General features: G+C 38.4%; 1 protein-coding gene across 4 annotated transcripts; it reads right to left on the bottom strand.

The window, feature by feature from the left end:
• pms1 (PMS1 homolog 1, mismatch repair system component) lies at positions 1-21355 on the bottom strand. Of its 4 annotated transcripts, none has more exons than XM_042426602.1 (13): positions 21278-21355; positions 18745-18891; positions 18363-18545; positions 17809-17911; positions 17188-17351; positions 11937-12053; positions 9383-9505; positions 9133-9273; positions 7585-8387; positions 4029-4496; positions 3002-3132; positions 1072-1232; positions 1-951 (listed from the first exon to the last, which is right to left on the bottom strand). In XM_042426602.1, the coding sequence occupies exons 2-13, from the start codon at positions 18874-18876 to the stop codon at positions 751-753; spliced, it is 2727 nt and encodes a 908-aa protein (XP_042282536.1). In that variant the 5' UTR covers positions 18877-18891; positions 21278-21355; the 3' UTR covers positions 1-750. The 4 variants fall into 4 exon arrangements, with proteins under 4 accessions (XP_042282536.1, XP_042282538.1, XP_042282537.1 ...); XM_042426604.1 differs by having other exon boundaries at positions 17815-17911; XM_042426603.1 differs by having other exon boundaries at positions 18745-18888.
• Positions 21356-21561: the final 206 nt, after the last annotated feature.

Here is a 21561-nt window from a genome sequence, read left to right as displayed (position 1 = left end):
TACAAATGTACAAATATAAATTTATTATACTCTGTTGGAAACACAGTTGTACAGAATTAGAGGAGAATCGAAATAATTCAGGTAGTTTACAATAATCTGCTGCATAAAAAAGACACAGATGTTCACTGATATTGCACTGCTGTTGAAAGGATAGTGGTGATTTTCTGTATTTCTCTTGTTGTCATCAAATCTCATGAGCGGAGCCAAAACAAACAATTAATTAATCTACTTATAAGTGTTGTGTGTGTGTGTGTGTATCCAAAGCCTGATATATCTTACTCCTCTGTGCCGTAAGACCTCCGTTTGTGTCTAAAAAATATTAAAAACACATCAATTAGCCACATCGCTGCACTGGGTGACATTTTCCTTCATCACTAAGATTACGGTCGAATTTACAGTGTAGCATGAGGTTGTGATATGTAGCACAAACAAGCTAGCCAAGCATCTGCCGTACAAGGAACTTCTCTCCTGAGACTGAAAATGCTGTTAAAAGTCTTTGGAGCCATGTCTAAACAAACTACAGTAGCAATTGCCTTCAGGGGACAAGGTGTGACTAACTGACGTGTTTTTTTTTTAGTTTTTGGACAACAATGAAGGTCTACAGCACAGAGGAATAAGATATATCAGGCTTTGGATACATACACAATACTTATAAGTAGATCAATTCATTGTTTTTTTGGTTCTGATACAGAAAAATGCCAGTCTTATCCTTTATTTTTTCATAAAAATAAAAAAAAGGTGTCTGTGTTTTTACAGCTCTAAAGGCTTGAGCAGAGCCTCGGCTTCCTCGTCTGTACGAGGGATGTCAGTTAGGTGTTGTAGAAACGGTCGTCCATGGAAACAGGTCCGGTTGTTCTCATCAAGCTGCTGTTCCATCCGCTGAAGCGTCTCCTGCACATCCTCTCTGGATAAATGTGAGGGCAGCTGCCGGGCCAGTCGAACCGCTTCACCCTGTCAAGAAAAAGTCACATAGCACACATTAAATTAAACAAAGAAAATAACCTAACATACTTTATCAGATGCAGTTTGTTTTTTTTTTCTTCTCATCCCTCAATTCATAGCGTGTCTCACTTGTAGGTAGTTTGTGACTTTAAGTGGCCGGCACTCATGCACGGTGCTGGCCTTCCTGTGAAGAACTGCAGTCAGGATCTCCCTGAGGTCCTCCACGCCGAGGAAAGGCACGCAGTCTGCCATAGCTGTCACTTCCAGATGTCTCTCGGCTGACGTGAGGCCTGGCCAAAACAAGCAGAAAACAAGGATTCATATACTCCAGACGCTACTACTATCTCCAGGAAAGAATAATAAATAAATATTGTGGTTTACGGCCGGACTGATGACCAAGTCAAACAAGCGAAGGGCCAAATGGAGTGTTAAATGACTAATAGAAGCCCCAGCAGACTGAAAGGAAGTTGTCTTGTAGGGTGGAAGAATGATAGCTTCTCATTTCATGAGGAAATACTGGAAATCATGCACAATTTATATTTCTGATACATGACTTTGGATGAAAAATGAACCAAAAAGCCCTGGAGAGTCAGAGACAGTTATAATATTTCTGTGCTGGCTCTGTTGTCTGTGCGAGACTGCAAAGTCTAGTGCATGTGCTATTAAATATTTATGTAGAGAGCAACAACTGTCAGTAAGAAATGTCATTATTTTACAGCATATTTAACTGCATACAGAAATTTGCTGCCTCGCTTGTGAGAAATCTATCAATTTTAAATATGAATAGTCACAATAACCGTCACGAAGCTGTAGATATTCAGCAGACTGTGCAATGAAACCATCTTATATACGCCTCTACCTCCAGTCTCATGCACACCCACCGAGGCTGGCAGTGCCAAATGAAAATTCCTTGAATTTCTTAAAGGGCAACCATTCTCATCACCTGCACACTGGGGTACAAACCTACTGTGAGACCACGCTGTCGGGCAGAGAGCCAATGTCAACTGAGGTGAACCATTCCAGTAACAAAAACAACCAACATTCACAGGACACTGTATACCCTTTACTAGCGAACGGAGGAATAATGTCATAATAATGATGGAAGAAATCTGGCAAAAACAAGTTTAACTGCTTTATTTTTTTACATGATGCTTATAATTACATTTACCTTTGTTTTTGACTTAGTTTCTTACAGTAAATATATGGTTAAATTACACTAATGTCATTTATCTGTTAAATATTTAAACCGCAAATAGGATCTTCCTAAAATACGAAGCTTATTGGATATAAATAACACATTTTGTATAAACAACTGATGTTTTTTTAATTTTTTTTTATCAATTATATTCACTTTACTAAGTCTAACTGGTTATTTAAAGCAACCAGTTTATTGTTTAATATGAATAAATGTGTTAATTATTTATATGTGTGTTTGGTTCACTGATAACTTTAATCCTTGAACATGTGTCCAAATAAAAGTGTCAATTTGGATGTATTTGCCAAAATTTTCTTATCATATTGAAATATTGATAAACTTTTCTTAATCTTTTATGATTTTTTTTTTTTTAAATTACATTTGTTTGGTTTTATATCACAAGATTCTACAAAATCTGTAATTTCTGTGTCATCATTCATTGTTTTTTTGAAAGAATGAGTATATTTTGTCTTATCCACAACTAATCCGACACACAGAAAACTGTCAGAAATAATTGACTATAATCCATTTATCCGGGACTGTATGTTTGACATTTCTCAGTGACTTGTGAACTATGACATTAATGATGGCAAACGGCTCCAACGTTTGTGAAATAAAACTGAACGATCCGTGAGACCTTTAAACAGCGTGACTCAGAAACATGAGAAAGGTTTGTTTTCTTACTGGTCCGTTATACTCCAGTACCCACAGTACCAGTTTAAAGGTTCGTATGTTTAGTGGTTTTGTTGTCGGGTTTTAAAAGGGCGAGCTGCATAATTAGCGGGTGAATGTTCGATTAATCGCACACATGTTGGACTGTCTCGTACAGAATTAAATTAAAAATAACACTTTATGTATAAATACCTGGAGTGAGTCTGATTTTAAACCCGTTAGCCACGATTCTGGGATCAGAGATGAACGTCGTTCCGTTCAGATCAGGGTTTTGTTTCTTCATGTAGCACAAAGCCTCGAAATACTCAGCTCCCCCGAGACTCCTACAAGACAGAGACAAGATGTAAAACATACAACAGACTTTAGATATGAGCAGTTGTAACAAAGTACATTTACTCAAGTAATTAACTTGAGTATTTCCATTTTCTACTACTTCTACTTCTAGTTCAATACAATTAAGAAGGAAATATTGTATTTTTGACTCCAGTTTTCAGATTAACATTTGACATAAAAAGCATTTGATGAGATTATAATAAAACAACAAATTGTCTTGTGAGTTCTTGTATAAAATCAGTGTGTAGTTGTGTCTCCTTGTTGTGTTGTTAGCGATTCCACCAAAGACACATTTACCCTCTAAACATCTCATATGGTTTCATTTCAGTAACTGTACAAATGATCCATTATTTCACCAAGAAAAACAAAGATGAGAGAAAATAACTTTGCTTTTTCTTCTTTTCTGTCCCATCAGATTTATCTTGTGACCCTTTGGAGGGGCCCGAACCCTAGATTGGCAACCACTGGACTAACCTGTATATAAAAGTAGCTCCACCTCGAGCAGCTACAACAGTAAAATGCTGCTTATGCATTAATGCATCAGTATTAATTATGTAATTTATTATATGTTTTATATCAGTCACAGCAAAACTTTTACCTTTAATACTTTAAGTAAATTTAGCTGATAACACTTCTTTACTCTGGTAAAATTTTAAATGAAGTACTTTTACTTGTAATGAGGTATTTAACCCTGTTGTATTGGTACTTTTACTTAAGTAAAGAAGGGTTATAAGGGTTTCCAAGGGTTAGGATTTGTTTTTCTTGGTAATGGTGTCTATTAGATACTCTTAAGTATCTAAAGAAATTGGATGAGTGTGCAGTTTCCCACAAGGAAAACAACTGACAACATTGGAATTTAGCTGGAGAGAAGTGAGTGATACTTTACCCATCTGTTAACTGTATAGGGTTCTGCAGACTCACTGCTGGAAGTATATTATTCTCTAGAAGTCTCTTAAACAACAAGGCTTCCTCCACTCGAAATGGGTTTAACAACATGAGCCTCTGACCACATAAAATGACCCAGGCGCTCTGAGAGGCCAGCCGGTTTACAAGACGGAGGCCCCGCGGTGCTGCGCTGCTCTGGGATGAGAGGCGCTGAAGCTGCAGCCGAAGGGCAGCCACGCTGCAGGGGAGGGGCTGTGAGGGTTTAGGCGCAGGGTTCCTCATCTTCTTCTGGGGCTGAGCGGAGAAGAGCTCGTCCAGCAGCTGCTGGTTGGAGAGCGGGGCCTTGCGTTTCTGGCCCTGCGCGTGGCCTCTCGGGGTGCTCGCGCTCGTCTCTCTGGGACCTTCGGCGGAGGCCAACTTGGTCTTGTGGTTGTGGTGTTCCAGGTGTTTTTTTGCTTTCTCCTCATACCTGCGAGAGTTCAACCAAGTCTTTAACAGCAGTGACAAACTTCTTTCTTTATTATTAAACTTATTCCGAGCTGACATCCCAACAAGCAGGCAAAACACGTCTAGACATCCAGGGTATTTGAAATGTCGTTGTAAGTTTTATAAATGTCTATAAAAGTTACTTATAACCATTGTTTAAACAGCATTTAAATGACTACATGTGAACATACAGTTAGAACCTGCTTCACATTCAAATAGTCAATGAAACACTAATATGCAACCAAATATGTCCAGTTTTAGCCTGAACGTCCAAACATCTTTTGACCTGCAAATCACCAAATCAATTCTTACTGGGATGTTTATCATTATTAACATTAATAACCAGCCCAAATGCTTTAATTGCCTGATAAGTGATTCAAGCTTTAACTTGTTTTATATACAGCTGCTCTGCTCTGTGTAACAGCTGCTGAGCTGCCATCTGTTGTTGTCTACTACAGTACACATACTACAGGAGTAGTATGTTCTAAGAATTTAGATACCGAGTATCACCTTCCCACTGTACATACTGAGAACATGATATTGAATTTTATATATATATATATATGTATATATATAAATATATAGGGTGCTTTCCTGAGCAATACAGGTATTTGCCAAGTCATGTTTCCATGCATCTTCATATGTTAAGCATTAAGGCTTAACATAGCACCCCATTATTCAAATAACCTGTTTCGTGAACTGTGTAATTCCTAGAAGTGGTACACCGCTGAACGGTGGCGGTGAAAGAAGCCAAGTACTGTACTTACCACGTCTTATTTCATGTTAAAGACAGCAGTACGGCAAGGCGGGATTCTAAACAGATGGCTTTTTCCATACACTCTTCCATACCTTATATAAGGCCCCAAGTACTGCTGATACACATTTTCCAACCTTGCAATTACTTTAAATTGGTTTGCAGTAATCTAACATAATTAGGTTGAAGCGCTTTCAGTGCAGTATAATGGTGTTATTCCACGGCTGGAGAACAGAAGATTTCTGTACAAACAGAAAAGTTTGTACTTTCTGTTATTGATGCGTTTTCGTGCACCCGGAGCTTTTTATAAGTTATTAATGACTACGAGACAAGATTTGCCTTTTTTCAGAGTTGGTTTTGATCCAACAGACTGAATAAAAAGGTAAAGAGTTGCTCACAGTTTGTCCGCTGAGCCTGGAGACACGACACAATCACTACTCCCTTTATAATAGACACTAAACAGTTTAATCAATAGCGAATGAGAGATTTTAGACACTCGCTACTCATCATCATTTTGTGTCATCACTGTCAGCGGTGGAGTTGTGCAACGGCCATTTTTGAATCTATAAAACGCAGCCCACTGCATTGCATACATGCCGTGGACGCTCCTTTTTTAATTTCATTGGGGAATTTTTGAGGGAACTAAATACTGTAGATGACACTCAGATAAAATAGTTAATATGTAGTAAACAGAAAGCAGTGGTGGAGAACATTTACTCAAGTACAATTTTGAGGTACTTTACTGATACTCGACTACAACCAAGAGGCAAATATTGCATTTAAAACTGCATGTAATGGAGTACTTTTTTACTCCATTACATTTATTTGACAGCTTTAGTTACTAGTTCTCAGATTAACATTTGACATAAAAAGCATTTGGTAATATTATTATTAAAACAAAATAGTTTAAGATGAAAGAAGTGTTTTAATGACCTTTTTGTCTCGTGAGCTCTTAATTTCAGTGTGTAGACAAGAACATACTTTTTCTACAGCAGTGTGTTGCTGCTACTATGACAAAAAAAAATGTGCTCAGTTTCTTGTTATAATGAGAAACTTTTCTAATTTTAACAAGAAACTTTTCATGTTGTGTTATAAGCTATTTCATGTTATTCTGAGATATTTTATTGTTATTACTAGATACCAGATTATTCAGTTTTTACAAGAAACATATCTAGTAATAACAAGAAAAGTCATTATAACATGAAATAATCTTGTAATAACATGAAAACGATCGTGGTGTTTTTATGTCATACATTATCGTATCTCACGACCCCTCAGATTTAACTTGTGACTCTTTGGAGGGGCCGGTGCCCTAGTTTGGGAACCACTGGATTAAACTGTATATAAAGTAGATGAAACCAGCTCCACTTTGAGCAGCCACAACAGTAAAATGCAGCTTACACACTGATGCATCAGTATTAATCATGTAAAATATCATAATATATTGTACTGTATATTGAATATATTAGTTGCAGGGGCAGATATTCTGCAGAACAAGTACCTGACTTGTAATAAAGTATTATAATACTGTTGTACTTGTACTTTAGTAAAGCATTTGAGTACTTCTTCCACCACTGATAAGCAGTGACAGACACAAGCAATAACCAGATATTCTAGCAGCAGTCTGCATTCATCTGATCACCTCGTTTTTCTGTTTTGTTGTTTTTTTTTTTTTTTTAAATGACTCCATCTCTGTCTTACCTTCATTAATGTAAATCCTTTGACTCTGAGGGGAGCAAGGGGTCAAACACAAATGCTCATTACCTCCATCTGTTCTGTGCCAAATCTGTTTGGCACAGAACTCAAATCTGTTCTTGACTAGCCAACTATGTGTCACTCCTCCAACCAGTTATGAAGTAAGTGTAGGTGAGATTTTTTAAAATGAACAAAGAGACTTGTGAGAACCTGGAAACAAGACATTTACCTTTCAGTTGATATTAAAAGTAAATGGTGAGATCTCTAATTAAAATCATTATATCACATCTGTGTTCAGGGATTATTGAAATTGTGGGAAGTTTAACAGACAGTGAACCACAAACGTGAGACATGTGAATTCTCTGGATGAGATGGCATCCTCAGGAAATAGACGACACTTCATCATTAGTGATACCTTTTTCACTGTGGAAAATGTTGTCTACCTATCCCGCTATTAGGAACAGTTGTCTGGAAATTAGAAACACAGCTCGTATCAACAAAATTTCCAGGCTGGGGCTTTTCACATGCAAATGACAGGTCAAACCTCCTCCTTCTCTCTCTGCCTTGCAAATAACAAGAAATGAAAACAACTGCTTGGAAAGGTGAAGGTCTGGAAACTCACTTCTTACGGTCTTCCTCCCTCAGATTTTTCCATCTCTCGTGAACGGCGACGCTGATATCCTGCAGGCTGGCTGTGGGTTTCTCCCTGAGGACCTCTGCTCTGACCTCCTTCTCGTAGAGGGCGGCGGGAGACAGCGGTGCCCTCATGACTCGGTTGCTGATCAGGTCGTAGGCCGTCAGAGCGGCCCGCTTTTCCGTTATCACGTTGAACACCTTTTTGTTTGAGCTGCTCTTGATCTCATCCGTGTCTGAATGATTGTGCTTTGAGGGTTGATGGATTTCGACGGGTTGAAGGGGTTCTCCTGACACGGGGTCCGTCAGAGCCGTCCCCCTGCTCCAGTCCTCAGCTGATAGACCGTCTTTACTTGTGTCTGCGTCTAACACGCCATTGTCCTCGCAACTCTCGGGGGATCTGCTTCCTGTATTAGCCGTTTCATCATCATAAAGAGAAAAGTTAGACTCGAGCCCATCTGGGATCTGGTTGACAATCCAGTCCTCCGCTATAGAGGATGAGGAGCTGCCGTTGGAGGTCTGACTGTTCAGTGGAACATCGGTGCTCCCGGCTGTCGACAGAGCCGCGTCGCAGCGTTCGGGTGCATCTTCGAGGACATCACCGCCGCGGTCGTCGGGTGTGACATCCCTCTCCACGCTCGTCTCGTCGCCCGGTTGTGAAGCATCGGTCTGCAGAGGACTAGATGGTGAAGATGTTTCATGGCTGAGCTGCTTCTCCGGTGGGGGGTCGCCACTGGGCCGAAAGCCATACAGAGAAACCAGTAAAGCCTCTACTGCAGTCAGCACAGCCTCCTAAATGTCACACACACATGACAGATGGAAAATATTTTTATTAATAAAAAAGGATAGGTTCACATTTTTCCAAATCCATCTTAAAATAACAATCAGGTGTCCATATGAACACTGAAATCCTCGCTGTAATCATCCCTCCTCTTCATACCGACCATTAAGAGATTCCCTCCAAACGAGCTTTGGGGGACAAAATCCACAGTCCTCGTTTTGTGCAAAAATGTTCTCAAAAGTTTATCTGAATCATTTATACGACTTCAGCTGCCTGTGTTAATCAAATAAAGTGAAGCTTGTCATTACAAAAATTCCCTTTTTTGGTTCCTTGTTGAGTTGCAGTGGAGGGATAGAAGCAAAAAGAAGGAATTTTGTGCTAAAAACACTTTGTCAGATAGTCTTGCTTTGACTCATAAACTCATAAAATCTTCTGATAAAATTCTGATGAACTTCTGCAAAAAAAATACATTTTGCTCGGAAGGACGACTGTGAATCACTCATATTGAATAGACATTAGGAAGGGATCTCTTAATAGCCAATAGCTCTTACAGCAAGAAAAACTTGACTACTGTACTTGAAAAACTGTAAATCTATCCTTTAACATCTTGTAGTCTAGTGTTTTTAATTAGTTCCCCGATGAAAAGAAAAAGTTGGACGGTGCTTGAAAACACCGCTGTCGAAGAGCTCAATAACACGTCTGAACAATAGATTGTGACCACATGTTCAACTGATCAAGCTTGAGTTTCACAACTACCTTGTTATGAAGGAGAACCTGGGTCTTGTCTGGTGTCAGGTTGACGTCCACCGAGGAAGGCGAAACAACGATTTTAAGCATGAGGGTGGGATATCGATTTCGGTCATCGGGATACTGAGCGTTGTAGTGTTGACGCAACAGCTGATGATCCGTCCAACCAAGATAACGGGGGAACATAAAAGAAAAGAACAGCATAAGATACAATATAAAATATTCATTATATAAACATTTTTATCCAGATTTACTTTACCTTCATTATATCTTTTTGGTGGACAGGCCTGTTGTTGACGAATATGAATGTTTTGTCAGGTGTTGACGTGCTTGTAGAAGAGTAATCTGCTCCAGGCTTCGGAAAAAAACCGTCTAGAAAAATCTGAATAAAAACATAAAATAAATGTCAATATTAACAATCCAACACAAGACAAGCAGACAGTAGATGTCATACAAAAAATACAGTGAGGAAAATATCACACTGCATAACAAACAACAGCTGTAATAAGGGAATGAATTTGGCTGGGAAGTTTCTGAGATGCCTATGCAAACATTTTCATACCGACATGCTCAGCAGCCGGCTGGCACGGATGGGGTAGAGGGGGTGGGGGGGGGGGTGTGAGGGGGTGGGGGGGAGGCGTAACTACACGTTTTAAAAACCTGGACATTACATAAACTTTGCCACCATTACATTTTCAATTAGGATGACACGGTTGATCCAGTCCACTGCCTGCACAGCTGGGAATGAAGCCATTAATTCTGATTGTGCACAAGCAAACAGGCACTTGGCAGCGGTCGCAGCATACCGCGCATACACTGCCGCGGCGTAATGAGGACGAGTAGTAGCTACATTTCCACTCGTTTCATCGACTCCCTTCATATTTTTCGATGGCCTGGATGTCTTTGCAACTTTTTTCAGACAGTCATTTGAAACGAGAGAATCTACTAGCAGGCTTCACTATGAACACGGCCGACCCAGGCTGGTGTTTTTCTATTAAAATTTGCGTCATATATTATGACCTTTCACCCAGAATCACCGCCTGAGGCAGATCTCATGAGCTGAAATTGATGACTCGACATAAAACCCAACAATTGTACTCAAAACTCCATTATGAATGTGAGCTTGTAAGAAATTATAGAAAGCTATTAATGTTCTACAGATTGCAGGCGGTGAGTAGCCATGCTTTTTTTTTTTTTTTTTTCTCTCTCCACATGGCCTCGAGCTCACTATTAGCAGCAACGCACGCCAATGAAGTTAATAAATGAACTGCTGTTTCAGGTCGGGGCACATATGCTTCTCTCTATTTCTGCTCATTAGGGTCACTTTATGAGAGCACGAATGGCACCTCTGGCCCTGAAGGGCCGCGGCTATGTGTAGTCATGCTGCCAAAAATGAGTGTCACATTTTGTTCTGCAGAGGAATAGCTCTTGCAACTCTCCCCGAGCGAGGCCCCGGTGAAATTGTCAACCTGGCTCCCTTGATCACTAAGCTTTGGTCTTTGGGGACAAGGAGGAGAAAAGTTCTCTTTCATTGCTACAGGGAGTAAGAGGGAAAGGTGAAAGGTTGTTCTCATAACCGGGCACCAAAGTGCAGCAGCAAAATAACAACAACAAAGAGGAAAATGAGAGAGAAACAGGGTGAAAAGGGCTGCTCCATATCTGTCAGACTAGATTAGTTGGGAGCCTGGCAGCAGGTACGAGCCACATGACACCTACCGTGACCAAGCAGAAAGTTACCGCTCAACAGTAATTCAATTACAATCAGCGCAGCAAAGCTTAGCTAACCAAAATCACTCACTCTTCATCAGGAAAGAACTCAAGAGAAAAGGGCAAGGGAATAGTTGGCCAGCCACCAACTGACCACATTTGCTGGCTTGAGACCAGGCGTTCATGATGAGGTTATTAGCTCACGGTCAAGTATAACGTGCGTGCTTTCATTTGCTCGGCAAAAAGTATCCATCTTAACGAGGCTTTTAATGCGGTACTGACAGTTAAATTAGACCTTTCGAAGACAAGTAAAACAAATAAGCTATCCGGCGAGACCGTGTCAGTTATTTCCAGTGCAAATTACATTATTACAAATATGTTTTTAAGTGCTTTTTAGTGTCACTAAACGTCAGAGAAGCTGACCTCTAAAACTTTCCTGAAACGAGTCAAAAAAGTTTTTTTAAACCACAAATCAAAAGATTCGATTTTAACCGAAAACGAGACTAAAAGACGTGTGATTTGAAGTCGGACTTGTTGACAGTGAGCTTTCTTTAAAGGGGGCGAGTGTGTTTCTTTTGAAGATAAACTGCTATATTGGCCCCATAATGAAGGGCAAAGGGGCATGGGAGCCACAGTATGAGAGCAAAGAGTGGAAGGTGTGTGCACGAGGTGGAACGGGCAGCATGTGGCGGCGTGCCAGCTCGGCCCTGCTATGTGCCTGTGACGCTCATCCATCAGAGAGCAACGCGCTCCATGCAGTCTCTTCACATTCACTGCATCATTTGTTACGACGTTCAAAGGTGACTTTGTCCAGCTGAGCAACGGTCCATGTGAAACAATAAAAATAACAGTTGACCATGAAACCAGAAACCTGTAAACGCCGAGCCTTTATACTGTGATATAACACAGCTTTACATCGCCTTTAGTCAGACGGGGGGAACTATTTCAAACTGACTTATCTAAAATGTGATATGATTTTTTTAAAAAATGATACACACTCATGCATCTCTAGCAATGTTTGCATGCAAGAAAACAAAGAAAACTCTGATATTCGTTCCACAGATTTGCTGAATTTTCTCGTCTCTGCGTTTTTCCCCTTAACTAACCTCTGGTTGCTCCTGGCGATGGTGGCAAGGGAGCAGGTTGGCAACAGTACCGGGCCCCAGTGTAGCGAGGAGGGCGCTTCTGTGATCGACCACCTTGGCCTTCTGCCAAACCACCACCTGGAACAATATGACACCGGTCGACTTCCATGAGTCCACATCAGGCGAATCACACTGCATAAACACCTGTCAAGATAGAAACTGGGCCACCGGAGCCGCCAACATATCCGGAGCTCGTACATATTCTTTGTAAAGATATTCAGCCAGAGGAAGATGAAACTGTAGTGATACCAGCAATGTCCGGTTTAAAAGTTTATGGTTTATGAAATTCATTCTGAGGGCGCCATCGAGGATCTCTAATGGGGATTTAAATTACAACAACTTCTTTATATATATCTTATGATTTAAATCAGTGATGTGTGACAGAGTTTCAAGACTATAAGACAGCATGTAGAGCTGCAATGATTAGTGGATTAATAGATTAATCACCAGCTATTTTTTATAATCAATTAATTGTTTTGGGTCGTTGTTTTTAGTCCAAATTCTGATTCCAGCTTCTCAAATGTGAATATTTTCTTGTTTCTTTAGTCTTTTATGACAGTAAACTCAATATCTTTGTGTTGTGGACAAAACAAGACATTTGATGACGTCATCTTGGACTGTGGGAAACAGTGATTGACATTTTTCACCATTTTCTGACATTTTATGGACAAAAAAAAACTCATCGATCAATTGAGAAAAGATTAATTGAAAACCTAAAACTACAACAGGACATTCAGCTACTTAAGTCATGATTATTTTCCTTATAATGACTTTATACCATTTTGGAAATTATTACAATTAAAGTCAAAAACATCCTCTTCAAACTTACCAGCGACGCCTGTGAAAAAAAAACGGCTTTATTACCAGAAAAGATCATGTAAAGATCAGGAAATATTTTTTGATACAAAATATGTTGACACCCAGGGGTAGGGCTTGTAGTTTGTGTCTCCCTGTGATTAGATCCCCTGGGTGTTGATTTCCCAAAGCATGCGCTCCGTTGCGGGGCATGTCTCAGCTATTAAATACGCAATTTGGCACATGTAAACGGATCACTCCTGTAAACAGTTCTCGAAGAAGCTGTGAAACACGACACAGGCCGAATAGCAGAGTTCGAGATAAAGGATAGGGGCAACTGAGTGCTGATTGTACAAAACGGGGGGGTGGGGGGAGGAAACTGATTTCTATGAAAGCTATATGGTGGTCGTGTGCCCCCTCCCTGACCCACGCCACCTACACGCCTCTGTGTACAAACTGGCTGCAGCCTGAAACTGAATCTGGGGCTAAGTCCCACAGCTGTGTTCAGCAACTTACTCAGGCGTCATAATCAGCCAAATCCGAGTTCACAGTCAGCCATATTTGTGTTTGGGGCACCTGACAGTTATGCTTAGCTGAGGTTGGGAAAGAGCAAAAAAAAAAAGGGGGATGGAAATGTCTAATTGCTAAATAATTCCGCTGTTGATTAATCTAATCTTATGTAATGGAACAAACTGACATAACTGGATTTTTTATTATGTGCCCCCGAAAGCATGCAACTCCTGTGTAACCCAGAGGGAGAAAAGAAACCAAATAAAAACAGTTTCAAAACGTACTTACAACCAAAATATCTGACTAGTCATACCGAGATCATTTAACCCCGATACGACTGATAATTAACGACCGGTGGTTAAGCTGATGATTAATCGTTCCAAATGTAGACAAATAAAATTGGACGTTGTGGAATATGAAGCATAGCTTCGGTATGTGTGTTGTCAACTACCTCATGCAACAATCAACTAGTTATCTGACTGTTTTCCATTCTCTAATGGCCATTTTTATGATTTCTTTTTTATCTGAACTATTATTTTATGAACTTTTTTTCAGGCACTATAAATACAAAGTGTCAATGATGCAAGAGTCTAAACCTTAAAGTCTTAATGACGTAATGAAATGACACAAATAACTCTGTGCAGCCGACTTGGACACAAGTCAAGCATTTCATTCATTTAAGATAATATATAAAGTGAATTTACTCTGGTGTTGAATCATCTTTCTGTTTATACGCAGATTTTCTTCTCTAAAATTTCCTGATAGATTTTGGATTTCATTGCTCCTTCGACAGCTGAAACCACGATGCAAATACAGAACAGTGTCTTTTTACCAGTAGCTCACAGCATATTATTCCAGTAGCATTGTGCACAGTGTAAATAGTCTCCTCCATTAACAGCACTGACCTTTACTATTTTCAGCTATTCATTTGCTAAATGATGATCTGAAGCTGTGCAGCACCTCTGTCTTGCAGTGATGTTGCAGACGGAGCAGCATCATTACTTAATGTCTTCTGTTGAAGTTTTAACTGACAGGCTACTGAATGTCGAAGGCTCACGTCTTTGGAAAAAGGTTTGTAGATCTTTGCATCCTTTATGGACATCAACAATTTATTATATTATAACTTAAACACAGAATTTATTCATGTTTTGATGCAAGCAAAGAATTTAAATCACTATTTGATCACTGCTTAGCTTTGTATTTTGTGTTTTTTATGGTTTGTGGATATAAATTGACTTTGAGCTAACTCCAGTATGGTGCATCTTTTATGTTAAAAACTGTCCCAATAAATAAATACAACCAACCTTTTTAAAAAAAGAGCAGGACGCCTCTAACTCACCTAAATGTCAAAACATCTGTTAAATATCAATCAACACCCTTTAATACCAGATGTTATCCTCAAAGTTAACATCTGTATGTGTGATAATTATCTATTCAGAGTTTTATTATGAAGAAGATGAAGAATAGAAACACAAAGCAGAAAACCAGAGAAGTTTGAATGTTCTGAGAGCATCCATGTCATTCAACAGATTAAAACTGCATCAAATGCTTTTATAATTAGTTTTAACAAAAGTTATTCAAGTAGTAACTCATTTTAATAATATTTAGAAGTGTTTTATATTTTCTTTGCATCCAAAATGCACTGATGTGACTGAGGGCCACATGCACAATAATTAAAAGAGTCCTACAACTCATAATTACTTAAATAATTACATGTATTGTACATTTTAATGCATCCTTGTAAGAAATCTGGTTTCTTTAAAGAAGTGACAGTCTCACCGTCCGTCAGGTTAGTCCGTCCGTCCGCTCGCCTCAATAAAAGCTTTATAGTCGATGTGTTTATAGAAATGTTTCCACAAAGCCAAAATGATTATTTTTCCATTACACGTAACAATTTCATAGCTCACTGACTCGCATTCACACCGACAACGAACCAACAGGGAGGCTGGAGACAATTAGTGTCTTCAGAAAAGGGTGTTTGAATCATAATTTATCTGACAAAGCTTCTTCACACGTCTGACGGAGACGAAGAAGAAGAGAAGCGATGAAGACATTGGATTTCCAGACGCAGAAGTTACATTTCATAAGATTAAAAACGTCCACAGAAACGTTTGCAATATTTCACAATATCATAAAAATGTGAGAGAAATATAGACGAGTGTGAAAAGTGATCTGTGCTCTTATTTGTTGGTATTTTACTCCTCTGACATGTTTTTTTCTCGTCATGCCTGAATGTCGATGAAAACACTTCAAATCCCACATTCAGACCATTTTTATTATCATGTACAAACAAACAAACACTCACTTTATATCAACATTAAACATAATGCAGCTCTACAATAAATCCAATCAAAGTTATCATGATTAGTTTGTAATTAATCTGTTTAAGAGACTTTTTGGAGGTTGTAGTTTGTGGTGCTGCTGTGTTCTAATATTTTGTTTACTATAATTCATATAAACGGGATGAACAATATCAATCAATATCAATATAAATATTAGAAACATCTCTAACCCGATACAGTTCCAAAACCTCTCAGAAACAGATTGATTATAAATTAAACATGATAACCTTTATGAAGGTGGAGATTTATTGCAGCTGTGACATCATACTGCATTAATATTAACAACTAATAAACTGTTAAGTGTTTGTATTTGCTGCTTATGCTTCATAATGGTTGTTGTTGTTTTTATTTGTTATTCTATCTGGAGGACATACTTTTTAAACTAGTGCTGTATAAATATCATGTGTGATCCTCAGAGCTTAATGACGTTCAGACTCTCATCTGAAGACTAATGAGGACACCTAGTGGCTGCTGTTTGTAGTGAAATATATACTGAATATACTGTATGAACACGTTTAAAGTCCGTTATATAAAGTTTATTACTATTAAACTTCATAGACTCTGGAGGAAGTGTTGTTACATTGATCCATGTTTTATAATCTAACAAATTTAATCGTAGACGTGATTAAAAATCTTCCTTTTGAGTATCAAACACATGATAATGGCTTGAAAAGTGATTATTTCATCCTTATATAAAGAACAGTTTGACTTATGGTTGAAATATCTTAAATTATATATTACAGAGCTGTAACAATTAGTCAATTAATCGATTAGTCGATCGATAGAAAGTTAATCGCCAACTATTTTGGTGAATCGAATAATTATTTTTATTCATTTTTAAAGAAGAAAACATCAAACTTCTCTGTTCCCAGCTTCTCAAATGAATATGACACAATATGAATTCATATTTTCTTGTTTCTTTAGTTTCCTCTGATAGTAAACTGAATATTTTTGGATTGTTGACTGTTGGTTGGGACAAAACAAGACGTCTCTTTGGGCTTTGGGGAAACAGTGATCGACATTTTTCACCGTTTTCTGATTTTAAAGAACTGATTCATTGAGAAAATAATCAACAGATTAATCTGATATATTATAAATATTAAAACGTCCACAGAAACTTCTCACACCAGCTGCATAGATTAAAATGAGAGTATTTGGTGTGACGCTTGTTGTCTAGACACGATTTAGGACAATAGTGTGACAAAGATGTATATTGAGACATATTTTATACACTTTGATAACTAAAAACTCCACATTAAGGTGCATGAAACTAAGCTGCCGTTCTTTGTGATCCACCAAAGTCTAAACTTTTTACAACCACCATTAAAACCCACAGCGGTGAAAAGTTTGATGCTTATAAGATAGATTTTGGGTTGCAAATCATCACTTTATCACTAGTTGTTGCGCTGAGTGATGAGTTGTTAAGTGTAAATTACATTAATTAAATTCACTGGAGAAACACCTTGGTTTCAATAACGCTACCTGACAGTCACACTAACTTCAGATCGTTCACCAGTGAGAGTTTTTTCTTGGTTACATGTGAAAACGTCGGAGGAGCGACTGACCTTGTTGTGAGCGAGCGTGAGCCTCAGGTCAGGTTTTATAATGGCGTAGGCCATCAGCAGGTCCTGCACTTTCTTCACTTCCTCCTTGCACTTCTTTGTGGAGGAATAGTACTGCCTCCTCACTGGAAGATTCTTGAAAAGCTTCAGTACGCTCACTGTTGTTCCTGGAAAACACACAAAGAACAGAGTTGTGCAACAGCTTCCTGTGACAAGACTGAAGGATGCAGGAAGACTAGATGTACATGAACACCATGAGGCCCAAACATACTTGTCTAGATGTGTGTAATTCTGAAACATTTCACAATAAACATCAATGATATGTGTATCATCGGGAATTATACGTAATCCCTTTAAGACTTGTCCATCAGCAAATACATTTGTCAGTTTAATGACTGACTTTTGGGGTAAAGATATTAATAAATAGAATAATCAAATCATGGAATAAATCATTAACTTCATAATTATGGCACAGAAGATAATAAAACATCCCTCAAAATACAAAAATATTAAACCTGTTAGCGACACAGCAACACATTTCCAATTCAGCAGAATGAAAAACCATCAAAACATTCATGAGTTGAACTTCAGCATCTCGTTCTGAGTCGGTTAACGATGCCTTGCCTTGACCTAAGTGAGACGGCTTCTGGGAGACGATGCCTCCTGTGCAGTTCAGTGTGTACTGGGTGCTGATGTCATCGTCCTCGGTCTTTGTAGTGACGGCCACCTGAAGAGAAACAGCACAACACGACATCCCAGTTTATTATTATTCCCAGTTTACTGGTTAGAAACTAGGGAATATGTACTGTATTACATGTATACTGTTAAAGACAAGGGTGTTGCTAACTGTAAAATACTAAATTATGAATCTATGCAAGAGCTCATATGCTTTTTTTTCTATTGATAAGTGGACATTGACTCTGTTGAAGACTAATAAATGAAATAACCTCCAATTAGATTGCAAAATGTTGACAAAAAATACAACATTTTCTAATTTTGCATACTCTCTAATGTTTTTTGTTGTAATAATAAAGTATTTTTGTTGATAGAGACATATGCAGTCCTCTAAATATGGATCCATGTCATCAATCAGGTTCAGTTTTCAACTTCCAAACAGATAAATACCAAACTTAAATACTGAAAAAGCAACATTATGAATTTCATAACACAACAATTACCTCGGCAACGGCGCAGACGGAGCCCAGCGCCTCTCCTCGGAAACCGTACGTCTCCAGTTGCTCCAGATCCTCGTGGCTGCAGATCTTTGAGGTGAAATGTCTCACGGCCATCACAGCCGTATCAGCAGCTTTGATTCCTTGGCCGTTGTCACGTACTTCTATCCGGTCCAAGCCGTAGTTCTCCTACAATGGGATATTAAAAGTCAGCCATGTCCTGTACATTGTCTGAGCTGTGAGAACAATACAACAACAACAGCTGCCACACCCTCCGTACTTAAGATTTACAGATTGTATTATGAAATACAACAAAAACTTATCACTCATAAATCATTATAGTTCTATAAATAAATATTTTTTTTGTCCAGTAATTTAAACTCTGTACCAGTTTAACGTCAATGCTTGAAGCTCCAGCGTCCAGGGAGTTTTCCAGCAGTTCTTTCACAACGTTCACTACAGAAGTGATGACCTGCGAGCTGGACAGCAGCCGCACGGTGTCAGCAGACAGCTGCTTCATGATTCAAGACACCTGCTGAAGAAAACGGCCTCATATTAGTTTTATACTTCTGAATGTTGTTGAGTCGGGACAACATCGTGATGTGAGGGTGGAGATGAAGAAGATGAAGATGTTAGTGAAATCTGTGAGATCATGTGGAGATCTTGCATATGACTGGACCCGTCAGCCTAATAATCTTTGTGCACATTTATGACTGTGTGCTCAAGGATCTCTCATGGTTGCAGTGATTCACAGTTGTTGAAAAGCCAGTTTTATAAACACGATTCATATCACCGTTGACTGCTGACTCCTTACTCCTCTTAACCGGCCGGTAGGGGCCACAAGTGATCAACAACTGCAGCAAAAGACATTTCCAGCAAACAGTTAGGCTACAAACAAGTCTGTCACTCAAAAACTGACATCCGCAGATAAGTTTGATGTCATCTTGAACCAGATTCATTCCATACTCGATATATTATGATCCACTAAAGTTAGGCATGATATGAGATGAATAAATCCCTGTTTTTTGTTTGCTTTGCTGCCGTCTTGACTGTGAGGGAGCCAGGAGGGACAACTTAGTGAGATAACTGAGACTGTACATGAACAAGAACAGCACAGCCTGTAAACATTATGTGAGGCAAACAAATCAGTTTAATTGTCCATCTGCAATAATAATAATTATTGATATAATGATGAAGACACAGATTCACAGTCTTCTTGCCACAAGTAAGGATTTATTACTGTTAATCATAGAAATATTAGAGCTGCCATTAAGGATTCTTTCCATCATCGACTACCAATGTGGATCAGTTTCTTGATTAATTAATTAGTTGTTTGATGAACAGTGAAAAATCTCAATCACTGTTTTCAAAAGTCAAAGGTGCAACTTAAAATGTCATGTTTTGTCCCGACGAACAGTTCACAACCCAGAGATATTCAGTTTCCTGTCATACAAGATTAAAAAAACCCCAAAAAACAGAAAATATTCACATTTAAGACGCTGGAACCAGAGAATTTTTTTTCTTAAAAAATTACTCCAAATTGATTGATCGATTATCAAAATAGTCTGCGATCAATTTCATAGTTCAGAACTTATCGATTACTAGTTGCAGTTCTAAACAGCTTAAGTCAAAAGTCGAGGATGAAAATGATTACTCTGATAAATACGTGAACTTTACAAATAAAAGAGCTTCCAGGCAGTTATTTTCATGATTCATTGATTAGTTCTTCAATCTATAAAATATCAGAAAATGGTGAAACATATTGATCACTGTTTCCCAAAGTCCAAGATGATGTCTTCAAATGTCTTGTTTATTCCAAAACCCAAAGAAATTCAGTTTACTATCATAGAAGACACAAGAAACTAGAACACAACCAATATATATCGGCTGACCGATATTATCAGCTGATATTGGCCTATAACAGATATATCGGTATCTGTGTATATGTTGTCTGATATGCACGATATTTTTTATTTTTAAGAGTTATATAGGCAGTATTTTATATATATTTGGTCCTTTTTCTTAATTCAAGTTTAATATATACATATGTTTTTTGTTCTGTGTGTTTTTCTTCATCATAGTTATTTATAATTATTAAATTCCCAGTGAAGTTTACTGTTTCAGTGCACTGATGTCATTTTATACAATAAAGTTTATTGTTAAACTGTAAATTATCATGCTTCCGTTACATATCTTTGTCACAAGTGTTTGATAACCACATTTGAGGGATCACTGCAAAATACTCGTTTCATAATGTGTGTGTGTATATATTCTGTTTATATGAGATTATCGTCAATGCATCGATATCAAAATTTTTTCACTCCCTAATATCGATATCAGCCCCAAAAACCCAGCATCTGTCAGACATTTAAGAAGCTGGAGTCTGAGAATTTGGACTTTTTTTTTCTTAAAAAATGACTCGAAATGATTATTCAATTATCAAAATAGTCTGCGATTAATTTAATAGTTGGCAACTAGTTGATTAATTGTTGCAGCTCTACTAAAATGTCTTGTTTTGTCCTGAACAACAGTCCACAACCAAAAGATATTCAGTTTACTGTCATTGAGGACTAAAAACACCAGAAAATATTCACATTTAAGAAGATGGAATCCGGGTTTTTTTAATGACTCCAAATGATTAATCGATTATCAAAATAATGGGCAAATAATTTCATAGTTGGCAACTAGTCGATTAATCGTTACAGCTCTAAACATCTTAATAAATAATTACAGTTAGAAGGCGATTAAACGTTAGAGCTCAAACTAACGTTAGCTAGCTGCTCTGCGGCTCGTTTAAAGCTGTTTAGACTCGCTAACTTACTGTTGAAAACATCATTTCTTGCACATTTACGTTAATGGTTACAAACTCATATTAAACTGAATATTAACGTCAACAACAAGATAAATAGTTGAATACTGACTTGCACAAGGACCATACACTGTTGGATCTTCCATAAACAACAGACACGAGCCACACGGCGGAAATGACTCGATTCCCGCCCCCTCTACTAAACGCTGATTGGTCAGAAGTGACACGTGGGCGGGTTCAGAGGTAGACACACTGAAGTTTACCCTGAGTTTGAGCTTGCAGGTGCAACTCGTTGTCAGGCTAATTAGAAATACACAGTGGTGGAAGAAGAGATTGGAAGACTTAATAGTCCGATAGAAAATAGTAAGACTTTCTTATTGGACCTGCTCATTCTGT

This window comes from Thunnus maccoyii, chromosome 11 (genome assembly GCF_910596095.1).
Source record: "Thunnus maccoyii chromosome 11, fThuMac1.1, whole genome shotgun sequence".
Lineage (NCBI taxonomy): Eukaryota > Metazoa > Chordata > Actinopteri > Scombriformes > Scombridae > Thunnus > Thunnus maccoyii.
Note: the sequence above shows the minus strand (reverse complement) of the source record. Positions and strands in the feature narration are given on the sequence as shown.